This window comes from Canis lupus, chromosome 37 (genome assembly GCF_003254725.2).
Source record: "Canis lupus dingo isolate Sandy chromosome 37, ASM325472v2, whole genome shotgun sequence".
NCBI classification, from domain to species: Eukaryota; Metazoa; Chordata; class Mammalia; order Carnivora; family Canidae; genus Canis; species Canis lupus.
In genome coordinates, this window is record NC_064279.1 from 29,025,655 (window position 1) to 29,046,024 (window position 20,370).

At 56.1% G+C, this 20,370-nt stretch overlaps 1 protein-coding gene across 4 annotated transcripts in view; it reads left to right on the top strand.

The window, feature by feature from the left end:
• SGPP2 (sphingosine-1-phosphate phosphatase 2) overlaps positions 1-14,330 on the top strand; it is a 101,571-nt gene extending 87,241 nt beyond the window's left edge. For 3 of the 4 annotated variants that reach the window (XM_049106758.1, XM_049106760.1, XM_049106761.1), the window contains exons 5-6: positions 4,758-4,883; positions 11,100-14,330. In XM_049106758.1, coding sequence (XP_048962715.1) covers positions 4,758-4,883; positions 11,100-11,735 — 762 coding nt within the window. In that variant the 3' untranslated portion in view covers positions 11,736-14,330. The remainder of the gene's footprint in view (positions 1-4,757; positions 4,884-11,099) is intronic. The other variant, XM_049106759.1, reaches the window with a different exon arrangement.
• Positions 14,331-20,370: the final 6,040 nt, after the last annotated feature.

The following is a 20,370-nucleotide window of genomic DNA, read 5'->3' on the forward strand; positions in this document are numbered from 1 at the left end:
TTCTTTCTGCCTAAATTAGTCTATTTTAGTGTTTCTTTTAGCATGGTTATGCTGGTAATGAATTCTTTCAGTTTTTAGGGGTTTTAGGGGCTTTTTAGGGGTTGTCTCACTTTCATTTTTTTGGAGGATATTTTTGCTAGGTATAGAATTCTTTGTGTCCTTTCCTTCAGTGTCCCTGAACTGGAATCTTGCCACTTCCACTTGTTCACAGTGTGCACTGAGTCAGTGTAACCAGTTTGGTCAGATAACAGTAAGTTTCCAGAGTTCATGTCTGCCAAACAAGGATGACTGTCTTTAAAAATATGGATAATCCATCTGGATAGGCTTCTTGGAGGGCATTTTACAGAAGAGATGGATGTCTAAAATGTGCATTCTTAGTCTTCCGGGCTTCTAGCCCAATTCTAGGAGTTTGCTCTAAAGCATATAATTGCACAAGTATAAAGGTGAAAACAACAGCAAACATTTTTTTAAAAAGATTTTATTTATTTATTTCTGAAAGACACACAGAGAGAGGCAGAGACACAGGCAGAGGGAGAAGCAGGCTCCCTGCAGGGAGCCCAATGTGGGATTTGATCCCAGGACCCCAAAGGCAGAAGCTTCACCCCTGAGCCACCCAGGTGCCCAGCATTTATCAAGTACTTATCATCTGCTGGGCTCCATTCTAAGTGCTTTGCATGTATTAACTACCTCATAGGGCAAGTTAACCACCTCCAGCAACCGTACGAGGAAGGTGCTAGTGTTATTCCAGGCTTACAAAGGAAGCATGAAGCAGAGGTCAAGGAACCTGACCAAGGTTCTATAGTTGGTAAGAGATTGGACTGAGATTGAAAACCAAGCAGTCCAACTTCAGAATCCATGTTTTGTTTTGTTTTTTTAAGAATCCATGTTTTTAATTGTCATTCTTTCTATACTGCCCCTCTAGGATGTCATTAATACATTTAAAAGCAAACAATGAGGATACACTAAGTGTCCGTCAATTAGATCTAGTTAAGTATAGTATATCCAGAGTGGAATGTTCTATAGCCATTAAAGTAATGCAGTTCTGTAATCATGAAAAAAATGTGGATGACATATTGTCAATGAAAAAAAAAAAAGCATTGGGATTCTATAGAACAGCTTATAGAGTACAGTGCCATTAGTTGTGAAATTGCATGCACCAGGGGGTGGTTATGGCAGACGCCTCCACGATGCATTTTTAATAGTGAACCTGACTATTAAAGTCAGGGGTTTTTTGACAAAAAAACAGTAAAGCTATTTTTGGCTAATGGACAGAGACACTATCTTTACTCTTCCTCTATCCTCATATATTTCTTGGTACATAATAGCCAGTTGAAAATAAAAGCACATGATGGCTATTGAATGGATGAGTTAATAAATACTTGAACTCTATTGTTATTTACATGAGGGTTTCCCAGAAGATTTTAGACATTACTGTCATGAACAATAACTCCTTTTTGGGTGCTTGTATTTCGTAGCATTCCCCTGCACTGTCCCTCTATTTGTTTTTTCTTTTGAGAAGCAACACTTAATATGGATTTTGGCAATAAAACAAATACATGAGTTTCAAAGGGCTTATTATATCTTGTGTCCTTTTATTGTTTGAGAATCAATCAGATCAGCAAACTGTTGGTTAGCAAAATTCCTTTTAGTTGCTATAATCCTACCTCCCAACTTGATTGAAAAAAGGAACCAGGTTCTCAACAGAATTAATATCCATCCATCCCTTCTCTCTGGTGATATGTTTTTTTTAACCACCCCCCCCACCCGCCAAATATTTTATTTATTTATTTATTTATTTATTTATTTATTTATTTATTTATTTGACAGAGAGAGAGCATGAGCCCCAGGGGAGGGTCAGAGGCAAAGGGAGAAGCAGGCTCTCTGCTGAGCAGGGAGCCTGATGCAGGATTCAATCCCAGGACCCTGACACCAGGACCTGAGTCAAAGGTAGATGCTTCACCAATGGAGCCACCTGGGTGCCCCAGCGGTGCTGTTTCAAAATGCGAAGTTCATCTGGAAGAGTTTTGAGTCGAGCTGACCCACATTGCCTGTGGAGAGCAGCTGCAGGGTTTGGCCGCAAAGGGCCAAGGGACTGCGTGTCCACTGCAGCCGTGAAACTGCCTGCAAAGGAGTCTTCCTGCCAGAGTGTGTCCTGCTGCTGGTCTGACAGACAAGGCTGGGGCCCAGCGGAGAGCTGGGGAGGAGTCAGAGAGAGGCCTTGCATCCTGTCCTCTGAAAATCTACAGAGTCCAGGATTTAATTTTGATCTCAAAACACTACGGAGGTCTGTGTTTATGTATGTCTGTGGGAATGTTCCTTAAAGCAAGCTCACTTGGGAAAGGAAGTAAAGACTCCATGTATCATATTTTTAAATGTATACAAATCTTCCTAGGAGTGCCATAATTTGATTCTTAAAAAAAAAAAAAACCACCACCCTGAACCCTCCATAAGATTATGTGCATAGATTGACACCACAGTTTGGTTTCCGTACCACACCCGGAGCTCTCCCGGCGCTTACGAAAGCAGAGGGTCACCTATGGACACCATCTAGTGCCTCCGTGTGTCCTGGCTCTCACATCTCCATTTAAGAACGTCATGTGGTTTTGCTTTTTTCTTACCCGGTACACACTTAGTGACAAGGAAGTGACAGTCCTGTAGTTGGGGTGGTCCAGCCTCAGGGACACTGCAGGGCCATGTTCAACAACACTAGGACAGTCTGCAATGCAAGACTGGTATTTTTTCTTTTAAGATTTTATTTATTTGAGAATGAGAATGAGAGAGAGAGAGAGAGAGCAAGAGGAGGCTGAGGGGCAGACGGAGAAGCAGACTCCCGGCTGGGCATGGAGCCCAACGCAGAGCTCGATCCCAGGCCCCTGGGATTGTGACCTGGGCTGAAGGTAGCCGCATAACCAATGGAGCCCCAAAGCTGGTATTTTCCCATCATCTCTAGTTCCTACTGTGATATAAGGGCCACAGACAATGCCCTCCAGAGGTTCTGTTTTTGCACTGGGAGCCAGGGCTCGAGGGCTCAAGCCAGCATTTCCCAAGGTCAGTTTACTCCTCCAAACGTGAGGACCCCTGTTGCTAGGTCGACAGAATTTTCAGATCTTTCCCTGGTACCTCTTGATACCCAAGAGTTTCTACATCAGGATATCCCCTTAGGACTTTCAAAAGCCGGTACCATCGCTTTCAAGTACGGTACCCCCCTAATTCAGAAGTTTTAGTCTTTTGTGTGTGTTTTAAAGAAGCCTTCCAGGAGCTCTGACCTGCCGTGTGCCTGTGGAAGCCCACGTGGGCCTCGGGGGTCGAGGAGGGGAGGTGGTGCTTGCCCTTCCCGGGGTGGCCCCTGGGGGCTGGTTACAAACGCAGACTCTCAGGCCCCACCTGGACCCACTGAATCAGAACCCGCCTCTAAGAAGCTTCCCAGCAGATTCAAATGCAAGATACAATTTGAAAAGCGCCAAAACGGCCTACGTACAAGATCCCTGCAAACATGGGGACGATGGCGGTTATGTCGCAACCTGCCCCGGCCTGTTGAGTTCTGTTACGTTGAGCACGACCTGCTTCTGTTCTCTTGTTGCTCGGAGGCCCCCCTGCCCACCCAGATCGGAGAAAAATCGCTCAAATGTTTGACAGTGCCTTTTGTGTCTCCTAGCAGATTGCCCTTCCCTACCCTTGTCAGTCTTACAAGCTGCTTAGCAGTTGTCAAAAATGATGTTATAACCTGTCTGGAAGCCTGTTTGATCTGCTATCATAATCCTATTGACCTGCCAAGCCTCGTGATTCAGTATAGTTAGAACTGGTCACATGAATGTGAATTATGGGTGGGGAAATTTAGTCTGCTTCATGAAGATCTGTTTGGACATGTTCGATTCTCTGACGCCAAGACAAGCAAGAGGTTATTTCCTAAATCATGCTGCACATGGACTCAAGTTTAGAAATATATACCCAAGTATCTATTGAGCTAATATCTATATTGTAAAACACATGCAATAGTATCTTATTATAGCATCACATTAAGTGACAACACTGGGGTTTTTTTACTTGTTTAGTAAACCAATGCCATTTTTTAAAAAAGATTTTATTTGTGTATTCATGAGAGACAGAGAGAGAGAGAGGCAGAGACACAGGCAGAGGGAGAAGCAGGCTCCATGCAGGGAGCCTGAGGTGAGACTCGATCCCAGGACCCTGGGGTCACCGCCGGAGCCAAAGGCAGATGCTCAACTGCTGAGCCACCCGGGTGCCCCAAGAACTATCACCTTGAGACTGTTGGGTTATATACAAAATTCGTTACTGTCCTATAGGGCAACAAACTGTAAACCCTGGACTTACCATTTCTGCTGGACAGAAATTATTTGTCTCTGCCAAACAAAAATCTCAACTAGCCTGTCACATTATGAAGTCTGAGACCTCTCGTCGGGAGTAAACAGTGAACAGAGCGTTGTCCCTTCTGTCATCCTCGGGTGGCCTTCCCCCTCCCCCACCATGGGACATGAGAACGAGGTATTTTTTGAGGCCTCATGTCCAATTTTATGCCATGTTTCCCGACACGCTTCCAGAAAACCGTTCCCGGTTAAGAATGTCAACATAATCTCTAACGAAGCCTTAAGTGTCCTCCCTTGGAAAGTGAGCATTTATTTTAAAATGGCAGGAGGTGAAAGCTGGCATACGCTCACAGTTACTCCTAAGCTTAGTGAGCTTGCAGAACGTCCTTTTCAAAGCTTTCTCTTTATGGCCATCCTGATCCTTGGTCTTAGATTTGTGCCCGGATATCCGGTGGCTCAGACGACAGTCACGGCGAAGAGGGGCAGCAGCGACAGCGTGTCCACTCAAAGAGCCACCAACATCAGGAGATTCCAGCTACGTTCACACCAGGTGGCAAGGTAACCCTTCCCGCCTTTCCTTGGTCCCTGTGAACGCTGGTGTGTTTCAATAGGAAATTAATATTTTTTGAACTCCTGCAGTCCCCCTCCCTCCCCTATGCGTATGCTAATCACATAGCGGTAGGCTTCTGTCTGTGATCATTCATATTCATATTCATGAACAGCGTTGCCTCTTGCCGTTTGGCTTCTACTGAACCTCACTTGCATTATTCTCAGAAACTGAACCAATTGTGAGCTAGCATGGGAACGAGCACGTATTCAGTGTGTTAACTGGGAAACATCGATCCATAACTAAAGGTTATCTTCTAGAATGATCGTAGGAGTTTGGATTTTTCTTTTTTTAATGCGCCCCCCCCCCCCCCCAGTTTGTCTTAATGTCAGGGTCTGCTCGCCTTGAGAGCATTCACTGAGCGTACAAAGAAGTGGGTCTTGGCTTTTACTCTGCTCCTGGCTTCAGCTCGCTCCGTGAAGGCAGCCAAGGGCAGAGAGGGCCCTTCACACTCTCAGCGGGGGACCTGGCGGAGGGGAAGATGCCAGAATCTTGGAGTTCTCTCAGCATAAATAGTTCCGAGATCTGAATGCATTCTTTCCTAACAATTGAATGAATGGTTTCGGCGCCCCCCCTTCTTTCTAGCTAGCTGACCTTGTGTTGTGCCGTCCCCTCAATAGCATTCCTCGGTGAAGATGTTTGGAGATCGAATGTGAATTTGTCGCAGAAAAGCTGCATATGGGAATGGGATGTAGGGTCAGAATTCACAAAGCCGGCAGTTCTCAGGGTTGGGGCCTGCGGCTGCAATTTCTGGAGAGTTCCCCAGGAGGAGGCTTCTGTTTGGCTAAGAATAAAAACGTTACTTTAATGTGTTTCTCTCGACACTGAACTTCGTGCTGATAGTGGGGGCTCTTTGATTAGCGTTCGTTCCTGAACAATCCAGATGGCCAGTCTTATTTTTTTGTTTTTGGTAACAAGACATAATAAAGCTCAAGCTTTTATCTAAATACTAAGTTTATAATTGAAGATGAAGATAGGCACAAGAATCATCTGTTTGCATTTCGACTTTGGAAAATGCCAGTCTCATGTAATTTTTTTTTTCCCAAATAATGTAAAAGCTTTTTGTTTAAACCCAGGAATGGTAAATTGAATGAACCTTTAGGTTCATTATGTCTCAAATAGCGCACTTGGTAAGTAGGCTAGCCCTGGCAGTGGTACCTTTATTTTAAATGTTGGTTAGGTCTTGGAGAAATGGTAGGTTGGCTATCATCTAGATGCTTGGGGGTGTTTCCTTCCTTGGCATGATGTAAGCATCTATAAGCATCAGTTAATTGTTTCTGTGTTCGTCTATTTTGAAACATTCTGATTTTAACATCATGATTCCTTCACCAGGATTATATTTCTATTATAGTAAAATAATGGGTGTTGGGGCTAGAAAATCTATAAAATATTGCAAGGCATGGTGGAGATAGTAATCATCTGTAATATACAAATAGGGAAAAAAACCCTACTTTTAATATTTGTTTATTTCCTTCTGCTATTTCGCCCATGCATGCAAGTACATATTTATATAGAACCAGGAGCATCCTCTGTGCCAAGTCTGTATTCTGCTTGATATTATCTCCCACTTATGGTCATTTTGAAACCACAGAAAATAAGGCTCCAGAAATGCATCTTCTCAAATGTAAAATGTTCATTCCAAATTAGTACATATTTTTATCCTATTATAGAACGCTTGATTTATATCTTCCCAGATTCTTCTTATGATGCGTGACCTTTGTGCTATTTTTTGCTTGTTTGTATTTTTGGATTGTTCTCTAGTGGAGCATGTGTTACTTTCTGGGCTTAATTGGTATGAATTGAGCTAACCCAACAAGAATCTTCCCTATACATAAATCTGTGAACAGCTTGATTATTTTCTTTGGTTTTTGTTTTGTTTTGTTTTGTTTTTAAAGAATAAACACCTAGGAGTGGAATAATTGGGTCAAAGTGGTGAATATTTTGTATATTTTGTATACTTCATAGTCTATATTCATAGAAAGGAGTTTTAACACCCCCCCCCCCCCAGTAAGGAATATCCAGTCTACCATTTTCGTCCTCGTGTCTTTCCCTACCATGCTTTTGGCACCATTCTGTTTTCCTGGTCCCCCGTGCCGTTCACATCTCCCTGTACACCGCACAGGCTTTCCCTCTCTCCCCTCTGCCCCTCCCGTGACGTGCACCTGCTCGGAACAGCATTGTCGCAGGCCCGGCTGCCGACTCCCCACCTCTGCCCTCACGCCCTCTGCACTGACCTCTGCCCGCAGCCCGTCCAGCCCTCCCAGGGGCCTGGGAACTGTTTTCTCTCCGGCCCTGAGTACTGTGCCGGACGGTAGAGGTTCCAGAGAAAAATCACCTCCTCATTCGGAATTTGCCAGAATCAAACCAGCAGATGCTGTTCTGAGTTGGAGATTCTTGTCAGTTTCTGTCATTTCTCTGAATTCAGTAGCTTGAAAAAATTAATATAAAAAGCTGTTCTTGAGTTTTTAAGCATTATCATCCTTATTTTTAGAAGCTGCTTTGGATACTTTTCTTACTAGAAATGTAGAGCCCCAAATAGGAAAACTCACTGGAGATGGTTCAAGTAGTTTCCTTATAAAAAATACCTAAATGTCTTTATTAAGGGCAGCCCCGGTGGCTCAATGGTTTAGCGCCGCCTTCAGCCCAGGGCCTGATCCTGGATTCCCAGGATCGAGTCCCACATCGGGCTCCCTGCATGGAGCCTGCTTCTCCCTCTGCCTGTGTCTCTGCCTCTCTCTCTCTCTCTCTCTCTCTGTCTCTGTCTCTAATAAATAAATAAAATCTTAAAAACAATAAATGTCTTTATTACAAGATCACCTTTATGGCAGAAAATCCAATGTGTGGCTAGTAGGAACGAAACTATGCCAGAAGCACGTTGGCTAGGATTCCTCTTGCTGCAAAGGCTAGGGCTGCGGACCCAAGGAGTGTGGTCTCCTGGTGCCCTGGAGACTATTCCCACCAGATGTCTGGGGATCGGTGACCGTAGTTACAAAAAAGACCGAAGGAAGGAAGGAAGGCAACTTGTCTTTTCTGTCTGGAGACAACGGGTCTCAACTCTTATGGATAGTCAGGGTAAGAGAAAGGCATGCACTTGTCCCCAACACTGCGAACCGAGCATCTGCTCCACGGAGGCTCTACTGTGACGTGTGCCAGGGTGCGGGGGACTCAGGCGGCCCATCACGGCCTTGGCGGGACTCGGGGGAAAGCACGCGGCCACCGGACAAAGGCAACGTAAGGGAAGGGCTCCGCGAGCGGTGGGAAGCAAGGACCTTCCCGCTGGGTTCAGGGAGAGGTTAGCCCCAAGTGCGGTGATGCGCGAAGCTATTTTGGAAAGGAAATAGCTTTTGAGCTGAGCCTCGGATGAACCGATAGGATCTTGAGAGACGGTCCAAGGGACATACGCGAAAGGAATGCGAACCCCGAGTTGCCTCATCGCACCGGGCAGGTTTGCGGGGAGCAGGTGGCCATGTGACCGCGACGGCGGAGTTCAACGGGGAGGGTGGGGGGGAGCCCCCCAGAACCATAGGCTCATCAAACCCATATCGCACTGGACTCTGCTTCGCAATCTGCAGGCTGTCGGCCCTCGGGGTTAGTATCTAGGCTTCTGCTACCTCTGCGACTCGTGGGGTGTTAGACGCACGCGCCCAGGCCTGCCTCGGTCCCCGGGGAAAGTTGGAGAAAGTGCTATTGAAGCCGCCCTCAGGACGGCAGTCCCTGGAGGTGTGGGGGGGGGGGTGCGGTGACACGAAGGTCAGAGCCCTGGGTGGCAACAGCGGGAGCAGGATTGTGTGCCGAAGGGCCCAGGTTATGGGCCGAGGGGAGGGGCGGGCAGGTAAGGAAGGCAGGGCTGGCTGTGAGCTTCCGGGGGGGGGGGGGGGGGGGGGGCTGGGGTGCCCCCAACAGTGCATGGAGAACACGTGAATCTCCCCAACACCTAGGGATGGAGCCTGACCCCCACCCTCCTGCAGAGCTGCCTCCTGGCCCCGCCCTGTAACCACCTCTGGACTTCCCAGGGCATCTGGCACCTGTTCTTGGACCTGCCTGAGCCCCTCGCGCCTCCTGCTGCCGGACCGTAGGTGTCAGGACAGCCTGGCTGGATCCCCGCTCCCTCGGCCAGGCTGGGTGCTCGGGTGCTCGGGGCGTGCAGCCCCCCCCCGCACCCCACAATCCCTGCCCCAGCGGCTTGAGGACCTGTGGGCCTTGTCCTTCGGCCCCTCCCTGCTTGTCGCGGTCCCCAGCCTCTGTCCCTGGGAGCCCAGCGGGTCCCGCAGGAAGGGGGCGAAGCTCCAGACGCCACAGGGGGCAGGCCTCTGGGCCTTGCCGGGCCCTCTGCCCGCGGGGTTTCAGAGCAGCCCCGGGTTGTAGAAATTGAGGCAAAATGACTCTTGTCCCCCTGGCTCCTTCAGGGCTCAGATGGCACGTGGGTGGGGCTGCCCACCGAGTACAGGCCTGTTGGGGTCATCGGCCCTGGGTCTCCTCCTTTCCCTAGATGCGTGGTCCTTCAAAACGTGCAGGCCACTTATGCTCAGTCCCCACCACCGGTCACCAGGCTCCCCAGGCCCTGTGGAGGTCACGGCCGGGCTCACCTGGGACACCCACTCACCTGGGGTCGGAAGGGAGAGGAGGAGACACAACTCTTCCATGTGGGTGTCTGGAGATGGTGTCAGTGTCAGGCACGTCCAGCGCCGGGTCGCGTCTGCTCCGCCGTCGCCGCCCCCCCCCCCCACTCTAATACTCACTCGCCTGCCCTCGCGCTCCTTAAAATAAATAGATCTTAAAAAAAAAAATCCCATGTCCTGGATGAAACCTCCTCAAGCATTTCACAGCAGCAGAGGACACCCCATCATGCGACACGACCAGGCTCAGGCCTACCCGGTGGAACTTGGCATTTTTCTAGTCGGGTCCCCCCACCCTGAATGCCTGGGTATTATTACTTTTAGGGGCTTTGCAGATTTTCCAATGCATTGTGGGAAATATTTTAAGATTTTCAGTTGTAAAGGTTTCAAAGAATCCATGTGAAACCCTGTAGCAAACCTCAGCAAGCTTCCAGTCCTCTGGCCTGGCCCTACTCCTCCCATCCCAGGGCTTTACCCTCTGATACATTTTGCCTTAAGAACAGTAAGGGAAGGAGAAAGTGGGTGGCGTTAAGGAGTTAGAGGTGGTTTTAGGTATATAAAGAGGGAGGGGGAGAGAGAGAACCCCAAGCAGGCGCTGCCCCCAGCGAGGAGCCCTACCGCCCGACTCCACGACCCTGAGATCCTGACCTGGGGGAAATGAGGAGTCGCAGCGACCAAGCCCCCGGGGCGCCCTGGGGTTAAAGATGTTTTAAATCGGTGTGGAAGGAGGGAAGGGAGGAAGGGAGGGAGGGAGGAGAGCTAAAGAGGAGGACAGAGAAGGGGAGGAGCCGAAGCAGGGATAGCATGTGCCGGGTGGGCCCAGCGGGGAGTCCGGGGGGGGGCGCAGCAGGGCCCCAGCTCCTGGAAGCGCGGGGCACGGACAGCCGGACAGCGGGACAGCCGGACAGCCCGGCAGCAGGGCGAGGAGGGCCACGCTGCCGCGCCCCCGCTGACTCCGCCGGCAGGCCCGAGGGTGGGGGGGCCTGGCCCCGAGCAGGAGGGGGGTGGGGGTGGGGGTGCGCCTGGCCCTGAGCAGGCGGGGGTGAGGGAGGAGGGGGGGTGGAGGCGTGGGGGGGCGCCTGGCCCCAAGCAGGCGGGGAGGAGGGTGGAGGGGGGGGTGGGGGGCACCTGGCCCCGAGCAGGCGGGGGGGGGGGGGGAGGGGGGGCGCCTGGCCCCGAGCAGGCGGGGGTGAGGGAGGAGGGGGGAGGGGGGGTGGGGGTGCGCCTGGCCCCGAGCAGGCGGGGGTGAGGGAGGAGGGGGGAGGGGGGTGGGGGGGCGCCTGGCCCCGAGCAGGCGGGGGTGAAGGAGGAGGGGGGAGGGGGGTGGGGGTGCGCCTGGCCCTGAGCAGGCGGGGGTGAGGGAGGAGGGGGGGTGGAGGCGTGGGGGGGCACCTGGCCCCGAGCAGGCGGGGGGGGGGGGGGAGGGGGGACGCCTGGCCCCGAGCAGGAGGGGGGTGGGGGGAGGGGGGGCGCCCGGCCCCAGCAGGCGGGGGTGAGGGAGGGGTGGGGGGCTGCGCAGGGGCGGGTGGGCTCAGCCGGGTGTCCCCGCAGGACGTGCTGGGCGGCATCGCGGCGACGGCGGTGCTGCTGGCGCTCACGTACCCGGCCTGGAGCCTCATCGACCGCCTGGACTCGGCCAGCCCCGTGTTCCCGGTGTGCGCCGCCGTCGTGCCCTTCCTGCTGTGCTACCACTACCCGGCGCCCGACTTCTACAGCCCGACCCGCGCCGACACCACCACCATCCTGGCCGCGGGCGCGGGCGTCACCATCGGCTCCTGGATCAACCACTTCTTCCAGCTGGCGGCCGCCCCCGCCCCGGCCCCGGCCCCCGCCCCGGCCCCCGCCCCGGCCCCCGCGCCCCCGCCGCGCCCCGCGGGCCCCCCGGGCCTCCCCCTCCCGCCGCTCCCGCCCCGGCTCCCGCCCTGGCTCTCGGCCTTGGCCGCGGGGCTGGCGCTGAGCCTCACCAAGTTCGCGGTGGGCATCGCGCTGGTCCTCGCCGTGCGCCGGCTGGTCCAGGCGCTGTCGCTGCAGGTGCTGTGCTCGTGGTTCCGGGTGGTCCCGCGGGACAGGGAGGCCCGGCGGAGGCTGGAGATCGAGGTGCCTTACAAGTTCGTCACCTACGCGTCCGTGGGCATCTGCGCCACCACCTTCGTGCCCATGCTGCACAGGTTTCTGGGGTTGCCCTGACCCTCACCCCCACCTGGAGGCCGGCCCACCGGACAGGGGAGCACACCGGGCACAGGTGCGGCGGGCAAGTCGCGCCCATATGTGTTTTTCCTTAAAAAAAAAGAAGTCCTTAGGCCCCACGCGTGTTCCGCTGGCACCTGCGGGTGCACCCTGCTGCGGGAAGCGGGCCTGACCCCGTGTGCTTGGGCGCAGGCCTGGCTCGGGAGACCGGGGCGACCCGCTGATCGCAGGGGCTGGAGGTCAGGCTCACCTTGTGCATCGCGGGGCCTCCTGTCCAGACTGGACACTTGGCTCTGGAGAAGGGGCCACAGCGTATACAACTGCAGCCTTCGGTTGGCGGGGGTGGGGGGCGCTTTTTGGTCCTGAGGTCACTAGACTGTGCCCCTGGGTGGCAGCAGGACGTACCCCCGGGGCAGGAGCCCGCACCCTGCTGAGCCCTGGCCCCAGGGGTGTGCGCATCTGCCCCCCCCAACCACGGGTGGGTTTTGCAGAACCCCAGGTGGCGTGGGGACCCTCCTCACCCACGGAGCCCACCGTCCGGCCCACCTCTCTCCATCAGGGCTCCTCCAAGTGTCCTGTGCTCTCCCACTTCTGGGGACTGGGACCAGCCCAGGACCCACCGTCGGGGGTTTCATGCTCCCGTGCAAACCCTGCGAGGGCAGATCCACAGACCCGATGAACTGGATCCCTCCTGCGGCCCGATGGGGGAACAGGCCTCCCGGACATCACCCTCCATTCCTCAGTTCTTTCCTGCACAGGATCAGGGGCTCCCTTTCCATCCCCCTCACCCTCATCTCTGGGCAATCTTGAGGGTAATGAATGCAAGAACGGCGCCCAGGTGTCCAGCTGACCTAACAACCCAGGCCTCAAGCCTGGGGGAGCCCTCCTGGGGCCCAGGAAGGCCACCTGACCTGCGAACATCCCCACGTTCCCTCTGCCGGCGCCTCTTCAGTCCTTAACCCTAAGGAGCAAGCCTCCAGAACTTTCTGAACCGTGAGCAGAAGCGCAGATGTCAGGAGGCCTGTGGTCTCCTCGCTCAGACTTCATTCCCGCCTGGGACAACAGGCTCCTGCTTCTGCCTCCGGGGTGAAAACTGAAAACCCCACTTGTTCTGATTTCAAATATGTTCCCCGACCTTTGTGCTGGGATGATGCGCGGCTTCGTGCCCCCGTCAACAGAGAACAACTTCTAGAAAGATGTTCTGCTTCTCCCTCAAATCCTTCCCCCGGCTGTGGGCTGTAGTGGTTAAGGAGGCAGGGATCCGATGACCTGCCGTCTGAGGTGCTAGTGCACCACGAGGGAGGGGAGGGAGGGCCGGAGGAGCCCAACCTAGAGGCGCCCCTGCCCTGGGCCGCCCCCCAGCCCTCCCAACCCCCCATTCCCCAACAACCCCCATCCCCCCACCTCCCTCACCCCCCACCCCACCCCCACCCCAGCGGCGGGTGAGGCCCCTCCCCGGCAGCCCTGATGATATTCCCACAAGAATGACCTCTGTTGATTTTTCTGAGGCCAATGGGTGAAAGGATGGGGTCTTCCCACCTCAATCTTTTGAGAGGAGGGGCTGTAACTGTCACAGCAGCGGGCGTTGGCGGTTCCTGCAAGCGTGTGTGTGATTTTTAATGCTGTCCTTTAAGTCCCCACGACGGGACAGCCATCGGCCGTAGTATCGTCTTTATGTGAATGTACTTAAGGCTGCATTTACACGAACTCGCAGGGTTGGACTGAGGACATTGGCCTTAGCCGTGGATCATGCTGTCGTGGTTGGTCGCTTTTTAAAGAAGTGTGTTGTTTTGCACCTGGAGAAAGAGGTATCCGTCCATGAGGACGATTTTAGTCTCTGCGGCCTGGAGTGAGGCGGCTGGCCTCTGCTGGCCGGCCCTGCACGCACCTCCCACGCCCCAGGCCCCACCCCAGGCCTGTCCCTTCCACACGGAGACCTAGGCCACCCGCCCCTCCGCTGCCTTGGGACCATTAGGGTTTCTCTCCCTGGGAGAGACTGCCCCCTGCCGGTACAGCCGCAGCCTGGACGGAGCCCCAGCGCGGCCCCAGTGCGGCCCCTGTGCAGCCCGGGAGATGAAGAATCTGCAAGCCAAGCTCCCCGCGGTGCGTCCAGCATGTGTGTAGGGCCTGCGGCCTGGCCAGGCCTGCGTGTGCAAGCCGTGACCCCAATGCCCTCGGATGACGGGCGCCTCCAGGAGCCCACCAGAAGGCGCACTGTCTGGAACATTCCTGCTCCCAGCGCCCCGGGGCCTGCCCGCCCCAGCAGCCTTCTAACCGGCCGCCCCCACGCTGGTTTTGCCCCCGACCTGCGGCGCCACAGCAGGTGCGGAAGGACACACAGAGGGGACCCTGAGCTGAAAACCCCTGAGTGGCGGTGCCCGGAATCCCTGTACCAACATGCCTGCTGGTCGCCGGGTGACACGGCATCTTCTCCCCGCAGTGGGCGACTCGTGCTTCCCGAGTGTAACCAAAGCATGTGCTGTTTCGGGCCCAAATGCTCCGGGTTTCTATTTTGGGAGCCTTCGGCTGTCTTGCTCATGTACTGTATGTAAATTCATTCTTTTTAAAATAAAATCTCTTTTTTTTTTGGTTTGATTAGGACTTCTTATTAAATGTTTCACAAGCCAGTGCTGTGCTCCCCTGGATCATCCCCCCGCCCCCCTGCTGCCCCCCAGCCCCCCAGCCCCCCCTTCAGGGTTCACCGGGACCTGAGTTGAGAAGAGGCAGCGAAATGAAAGGACAGGCGGTGTGATCCCGCTGGTGTCCCGCTTCCACACGGCGGTGCTGGTGAGCGTCGGGGCGGCCCTCGTGTGACACGCAGGAAGTGGGGCGGGTGCCCCCTGGGACCCCTTGATGCTGGAAGGAATCCTCTCACCAGAGACACGCGGCAGCGTGTCCCGTTGGGTAAGTACGATGGGCGCTGCGGGTCGAGGTGACGAGAAGGTTCTGGTCAGTGAGTGCACGGAGTCCGGGGAGCGTGACCCCGTGACCCCGTCCCCGCCGACTGCCCACACCCTCTTTTTTGCCTGAGATAACAGAGGCAAGGCCAAGGTTCCGACCCACCGAAGCTTTATTACCTGCGAGGCGGGCATGGGGGTCACGGGGGGCACGGGGAGCCCCCAGGACGCAGGAGGCTCCGGGATGCCGAGGCTGTGGCCACTGAGCGGAGGCTCCAGCCCTGTGGCACCGTGGGGTTCACGGGGACGTGCGGGCAGGGAGGTACCGGGGTCCTGCGTGGCGAGGCGTGGCTGGCCGGAGAGCCCCCCAACACCTGCAGCTCTTCTAGGGAGAACCCGACCGAACCGGGCTGGCGACGGTGTAGCAGTGACAGTGGTGGCGGGGGCAGGACAGAGGGCAAGCAAGGGCGCCTTGGACACGCAGAACCGAGCCACGAGGACAGGGTGGAGGGATAAAGAGGGGGAGGCTGAGAAAGCCCCTCAGTCCCTCCCCGGCCATCCCTTTGGGGCCATTCCAGAGATGGCGACATCCAGGGGCGACGTCCAAGTGCCCTGTGCCGACCCATTTGGATCCCGAGGAGCCGGCCGTGGGTGCCCTCCCTCGGCGACCCTGGTGTGGCCCCCCACCCGGCGGCGGTGTCCCGGGGAGCCTTGGGCTGTCCTGGGTCCCCACGGCCAGGTCCCCATAGCCAGGCAGGTCCCCACAGTCAGGCAGGTACCCGCAGTCTGGCAGGTCCCCGCGGCCAGGCAGGTCCCCGTGGCCAGGCAGGTCCCCGCGGCCAGGCAGGTCCCCGCAGTCTGGCAGGTCCCCGCGGCCAGGCAGGTCCCCGCAGTCTGGCAGGTCCCCGCGGCCAGGCAGGTCCCCGCAGTCTGGCAGGTCCCCGCGGCCAGGCAGGTCCCCGCGGCCAGGCAGGTCCCCGCAGTCTGGCAGGTCCCCGCGGCCAGGCAGGTCCCCGCAGTCTGGCAGGTCCCCGCGGCCAGGCAGGTCCCCGCGGCCAGGCAGGTCCCCGCGGCCAGGCAGGTCCCCGCAGTCTGGCAGGTCCCCGCGGCCAGGCAGGTCCCCGCGGCCAGGCAGGTCCCCGCAGTCAGGCAGGTCCCCGCGGCCAGGCAGGTCCCCGCCGCAGGAGTGCGCGCCCACCGGGGAGCCGCGGCGGCCTCACGAGCCGCTGACCGCATCCAAGGCGCGGGGACCCGTGCGGGCGGCTGTTTTCCTGGAAGCTGCCTGTTTTCACTTTCTTTTCAGACTTGAATTTCAAGCGCGCCCAGGGGTTTGCTGTTAATAAGTGGCCTTCCTAACCACACGGCCCGTCACTTCTGCGAGCAGCGGTCTGCGGCGGAGGGCTGCGGGCGCCCGCGTGTCCCGCGTGTCCCGTCCGCTCCGCGGCCGCACCTGGGCCCAGGCTGCACCGAGAGGGAAGGAGCGGCCGGGACCGTGAACAGACGCCGGGCTCCGCTGGCCGCAGCCGCAGGACGGGGAAGCTCTGAGCCCAAGTCCTCCTTCCTGTCCACGTCTGTCCACCCGGCCTGACAGATGGACTAGACCGGGCTCGCGCCGCACCCGCCTCGGCCTGGGTCTCGGGCCCGAGCGGTCCCCTCGCGGGGAGCAGCAGCCAGGTCCCCCGGGGCGGCGCCTCTGGACGACACGAGCCTCCACACCCCCTGGGGCCGTTTTAAGTGGGTGCTGGTGACATTCCTTGGCTGGAAAACTCTTTTTGGGGGTTGGGGGGACCCTAGCTTAGGTCCGCTTTTCACGAAGTCCGCTGTGCTGCTGGCCGCAGCTGCGAGTGTTCTTTCCCGCTGTATTCCTGTCCCAGGCTTCGCGGCCGGACGTGAAAGTATCTGTCTTCCAGCCCCGATTTGTCCTTCCTCCAGCCTGTCGGGCAGATGGGACACGGTTACCGGAACGTCCTCCCTATTCGTTTATCATCCCTCATCTTTGTCGCTTTTTTTTTTTTTAAGACATTTTATCTATTTATTCATGAGAGAGGCAGGGACACAGGCAGAGGGAGGAGCAGGCTCCTGCAGGAGCCCGACGTGGGACTCGATCCCGGGACCCCGAGGTCACGACCTGGGCTGAAGGTGGCCCTAAGCCGCCGAGCCACCCGGGCTGCCCCTATCTGTCACTTTCTGATTCCTTCCCCCCCTTCCTCATGGTCACCGGGCTTCCCCGCTTCCGGCCGCCTGGCGACGCGCGGTCGCCCTTGCTGCCAACTCTCCGCTGCTGGCCGTGGCGGTCGGTGCTGCGACAACTACTCGGCAGCTCAGCCCCGGCCGGGCCGCAGCTCGTTCCCTGGGGACAGTCCCTGGGCTGGTGTCCCTTGGCTTCGTCGGGCGGAAGCAGCGCGGCGCACGGTCCGGGGTTGGGTGAGGGTGCCCCGGCCGTCGGGGTCCCCAGCTCGGCTGGCCCCGGGCGGGAGCTGCTGGCCACCTCCTTTGGGTCCGCATGGACGTGGGAGGCCTTGCGAGCGCAGACAGGCGGCCCGGGGCCCCTCCCCGAAGGCATCTGTCTGCAGGGCCGCCCTTCCCTGCACACCACGTGCCTAGCAGGTGCCCAGCGGGTCCCAGCAGACGCCCAGCAGGTCCTAGCAGGTCCCAGCAGGTCCCAACAGGTGCCCAGCAGACACCCAGCAGGTCCCAGCAGACGCCCAGCAGGTCCTAGCAGGTCCCTCTAGGCGCCCAGCAGGTCCCAACAGGTCCCAGCCAGCAGACGCCCAGCAGGTCCTAGCAGGTCCCACTAGGCGCCCAGCAGGTCCCAGCAGGTCCCAACAGGTGCCCAGCAGACGCCCAGCAGGTCCCAGCAGGTGCCCAGCAGGTCCTAGCAGGTCCCACTAGGTGTCCAGCAGGTCCCAACAGGTCCCAGCCAGCAGGCGCCCAGCAGGTCCTAGAAGGTCCCAGTAGGCGCCCAGCAGGTCCCAACAGGTGCCCAGCAGGACCCCAGCAGGCGCCCAGCAGGTCCTAGCAGGTGCCCTTCCATGGGGCTCACTGCCGCCCTGGGCCCCCACGCATGCCAGCCGTGCTGACGTGGCCTGCCCGCCGTGCCCCTGCTGTGTGTTGGCCCGCGTGGGTGTCTGTGGGGCCTCTGCCCTGACCGCCACTCTCCTGCTGGCCCCGAGCCGGTGGCTGGTTTGTCCTAGAGACTTTATTTTCGGGCTCGTGAGAGGGAGTCGTGACTTGCAGGATGCGGGAGATGGCTTCCGCCCCCGGGCTTGGAATCACACGCGAGGCTTTGCGTGTCCATCCCATGGACAATTTGCCCTGCACGACTGAGAAGGCCTCACGTCTCTACGCCGCGCAGGCCCTGCCGCATGTGCCTCCTACCGCCGGGGTGTGCGTGGGGCGGGGGGGCGTTCAGGGCCTTTAAGGTGGGATCACATCAGGTTCCTTAAGTAGGGACACGATCCAGGCCAAACCCTATGGGTGAGTGAGACTTGAACGGAGGCCCCGGGCACACTGTTCCCACCCCGCGTGAAAATTCACACAGGGCTTCAGGCCAACGCAAGGCAGCAAGTCGCGTCGCTGGAACCACCTGTTGAACCCCGGCTGGAGCTGCAGTGTCTACACCCATCCCTTCCGTTTACTAGGAGATCAGAGCAGAGAGTGGGGTAGTGGGAAGCCAAGCGGGCAGTAGTGTGACAGTCACTTTGGGTCAACTTGAGCACCTGGGGCGCCCACTTCTTTGTCACAGGCTGGCCTCCTGGTTGCTCTACCTTTATCCAGGGAGGGGCTGCTTGCCTCGCGCTGGCTTCGGGCCCCAGGGGGCCGCTCACGGATCGTCCGGGGGCTCCTGCTGCGCTGAATTTCATGAGGCATATGCCAGCCTCTACTTTTTTTTAAAAAAATAATGTTATTCAAGCTCCTTATAAGCCACAACCTGGAAGACCTCAGCTGCGTCCAATGCTTTTGCAGCATAGGGGGCATATTTTCCAGAAAGCACTTGTGTCCCTTCGAGGACACCTGTCTGGCAGTTTTGGAGAAAATGGACCAAAGAGCCAACTTAATACCCAAGCTTTGGGGTTTGCCACAGTCATGGAAAACATCAAGCACGAGGAGCAGCGGAGTCTGAGACACCAGATCGTAAGCAGGGCTCTTGTACCACCTTGATGGACTCCGTGCTGCTGAGGTCCCGAGGGGCAGCTGTGCTAGTGGCTTCTAGTTAGGCCACCCCGGTCTAAAAGGTGATAGTAATTTAACATCCCCTACACCTAGGACTCTAACCTCCTGGGATAAGACACTGCTTGAGTGCAGAAGTCACGTCAAAGGACCATCCAAGGGGCTCCCATGCGTCTCCGAATGTGTCTGTCAAACACCAAGTGTGGGGTGTACATGGCCAAGAGGCCTGGGCTTCGTGGCCTCCAAGCTGGTGCTATTTTAGGAGGAGGCGTAGGGAGGCTCCATGGCCTCTGTAATTGCAGAGTTGGAAACAAGAATGTCAACCGAGGAAGGGCTGAGCGGATTATGGGCATCTGTACAGTATGGCGTCATTTAGGAGTTGGGTCTACAGGTTCTGACCTAGGAAAGCAGGACATGCTTGGTGAAATGTCATGAGATATCCTATGTAATTTTTTTTTTTTATGACAGTCACAGAGAGAGAGAGAGACAGACACAGGCAGAGGGAGAAGCAGGCTCCATGCACCGGGAGCCCGATGTGGGATTCGGTCTCGGGTCTCCAGGATCACGCCTTGGGCCAAAGGCAGGCGCCAAACCGCTGCGCCACCCAGGGATCCCCGAGATATCCTACATAAAACAAAAATCACACCTGCTGCAAATCAGTAAGTAGAGTTTGACCCAAAATCCGAGAGCATGTGTGTGCATGGCTGACGGCCCAGGCTCAGAAAACAGGAACAGCACGAGCTAAATGGTTAGTTAGGACCCTTAATAGGAGACTGGGTGGGGGACCTTGGGAAGGTCTTAACTTTGTACAGTTTCCTAAAGAGTTATGACTTTTAACTGTGTTTTGCTGTATTTTTTTATACAAGAAAACTCAGATTTTAACATTTTGGAAAAGTAGGTAAATGACCCATGGAATCCAAGTCACTCATTGGCACAAACCCATTTATTACCCATGTGACTCTTGGGCACATCATTAATCTCTCCAAAGGCTGAACGTTCTCCTATCGTAAATCAGGGAGGATTCCTATTTCTGACTACCTCCTTAAAATTCCTATTTCTGGGATCCCTGGGTGGCGCAGCGGTTTAGCGCCTGCCTTTGGCCCAGGGCACGATCCTGGAAACCCGGGATCAAATCCCACATCGGGCTCCCGGTGCATGGAGCCTGCTTCTCCCTCTGCCTGTGTCTCTGCCTCTCTCTCTCTCTCTGTGTGTGACTATCATAAATAAATAAAAATTAAAAAAAAAAATTCCTATTTCTGGGTGCAGTTAAAAAAAAAAAGTGAATGTTGAAACAAAATCACGTGTGAAAATACTTTGTAAACCGACGAGTAAAGCAGGAGTAAATCACAAGAAACCAAGGGTCTCTAATTTCCCTTTTAATTGTATGGCCCCAGTGTTTCCTGAGAAGGCAGGTGTCTTCTCAGGCTGAGGCCCTGGCCCTGGGCCCGATGCCCCCGCCGGGCAGAGTCCGAGGTGACCTGGCCGTAGACGGAGCCTCGAGGCCTGAGCTGGGGGTTCACTCCGCCTTAGGTCCCCGATATGGCTTTTCTCCCGACGATTTCCTGCCT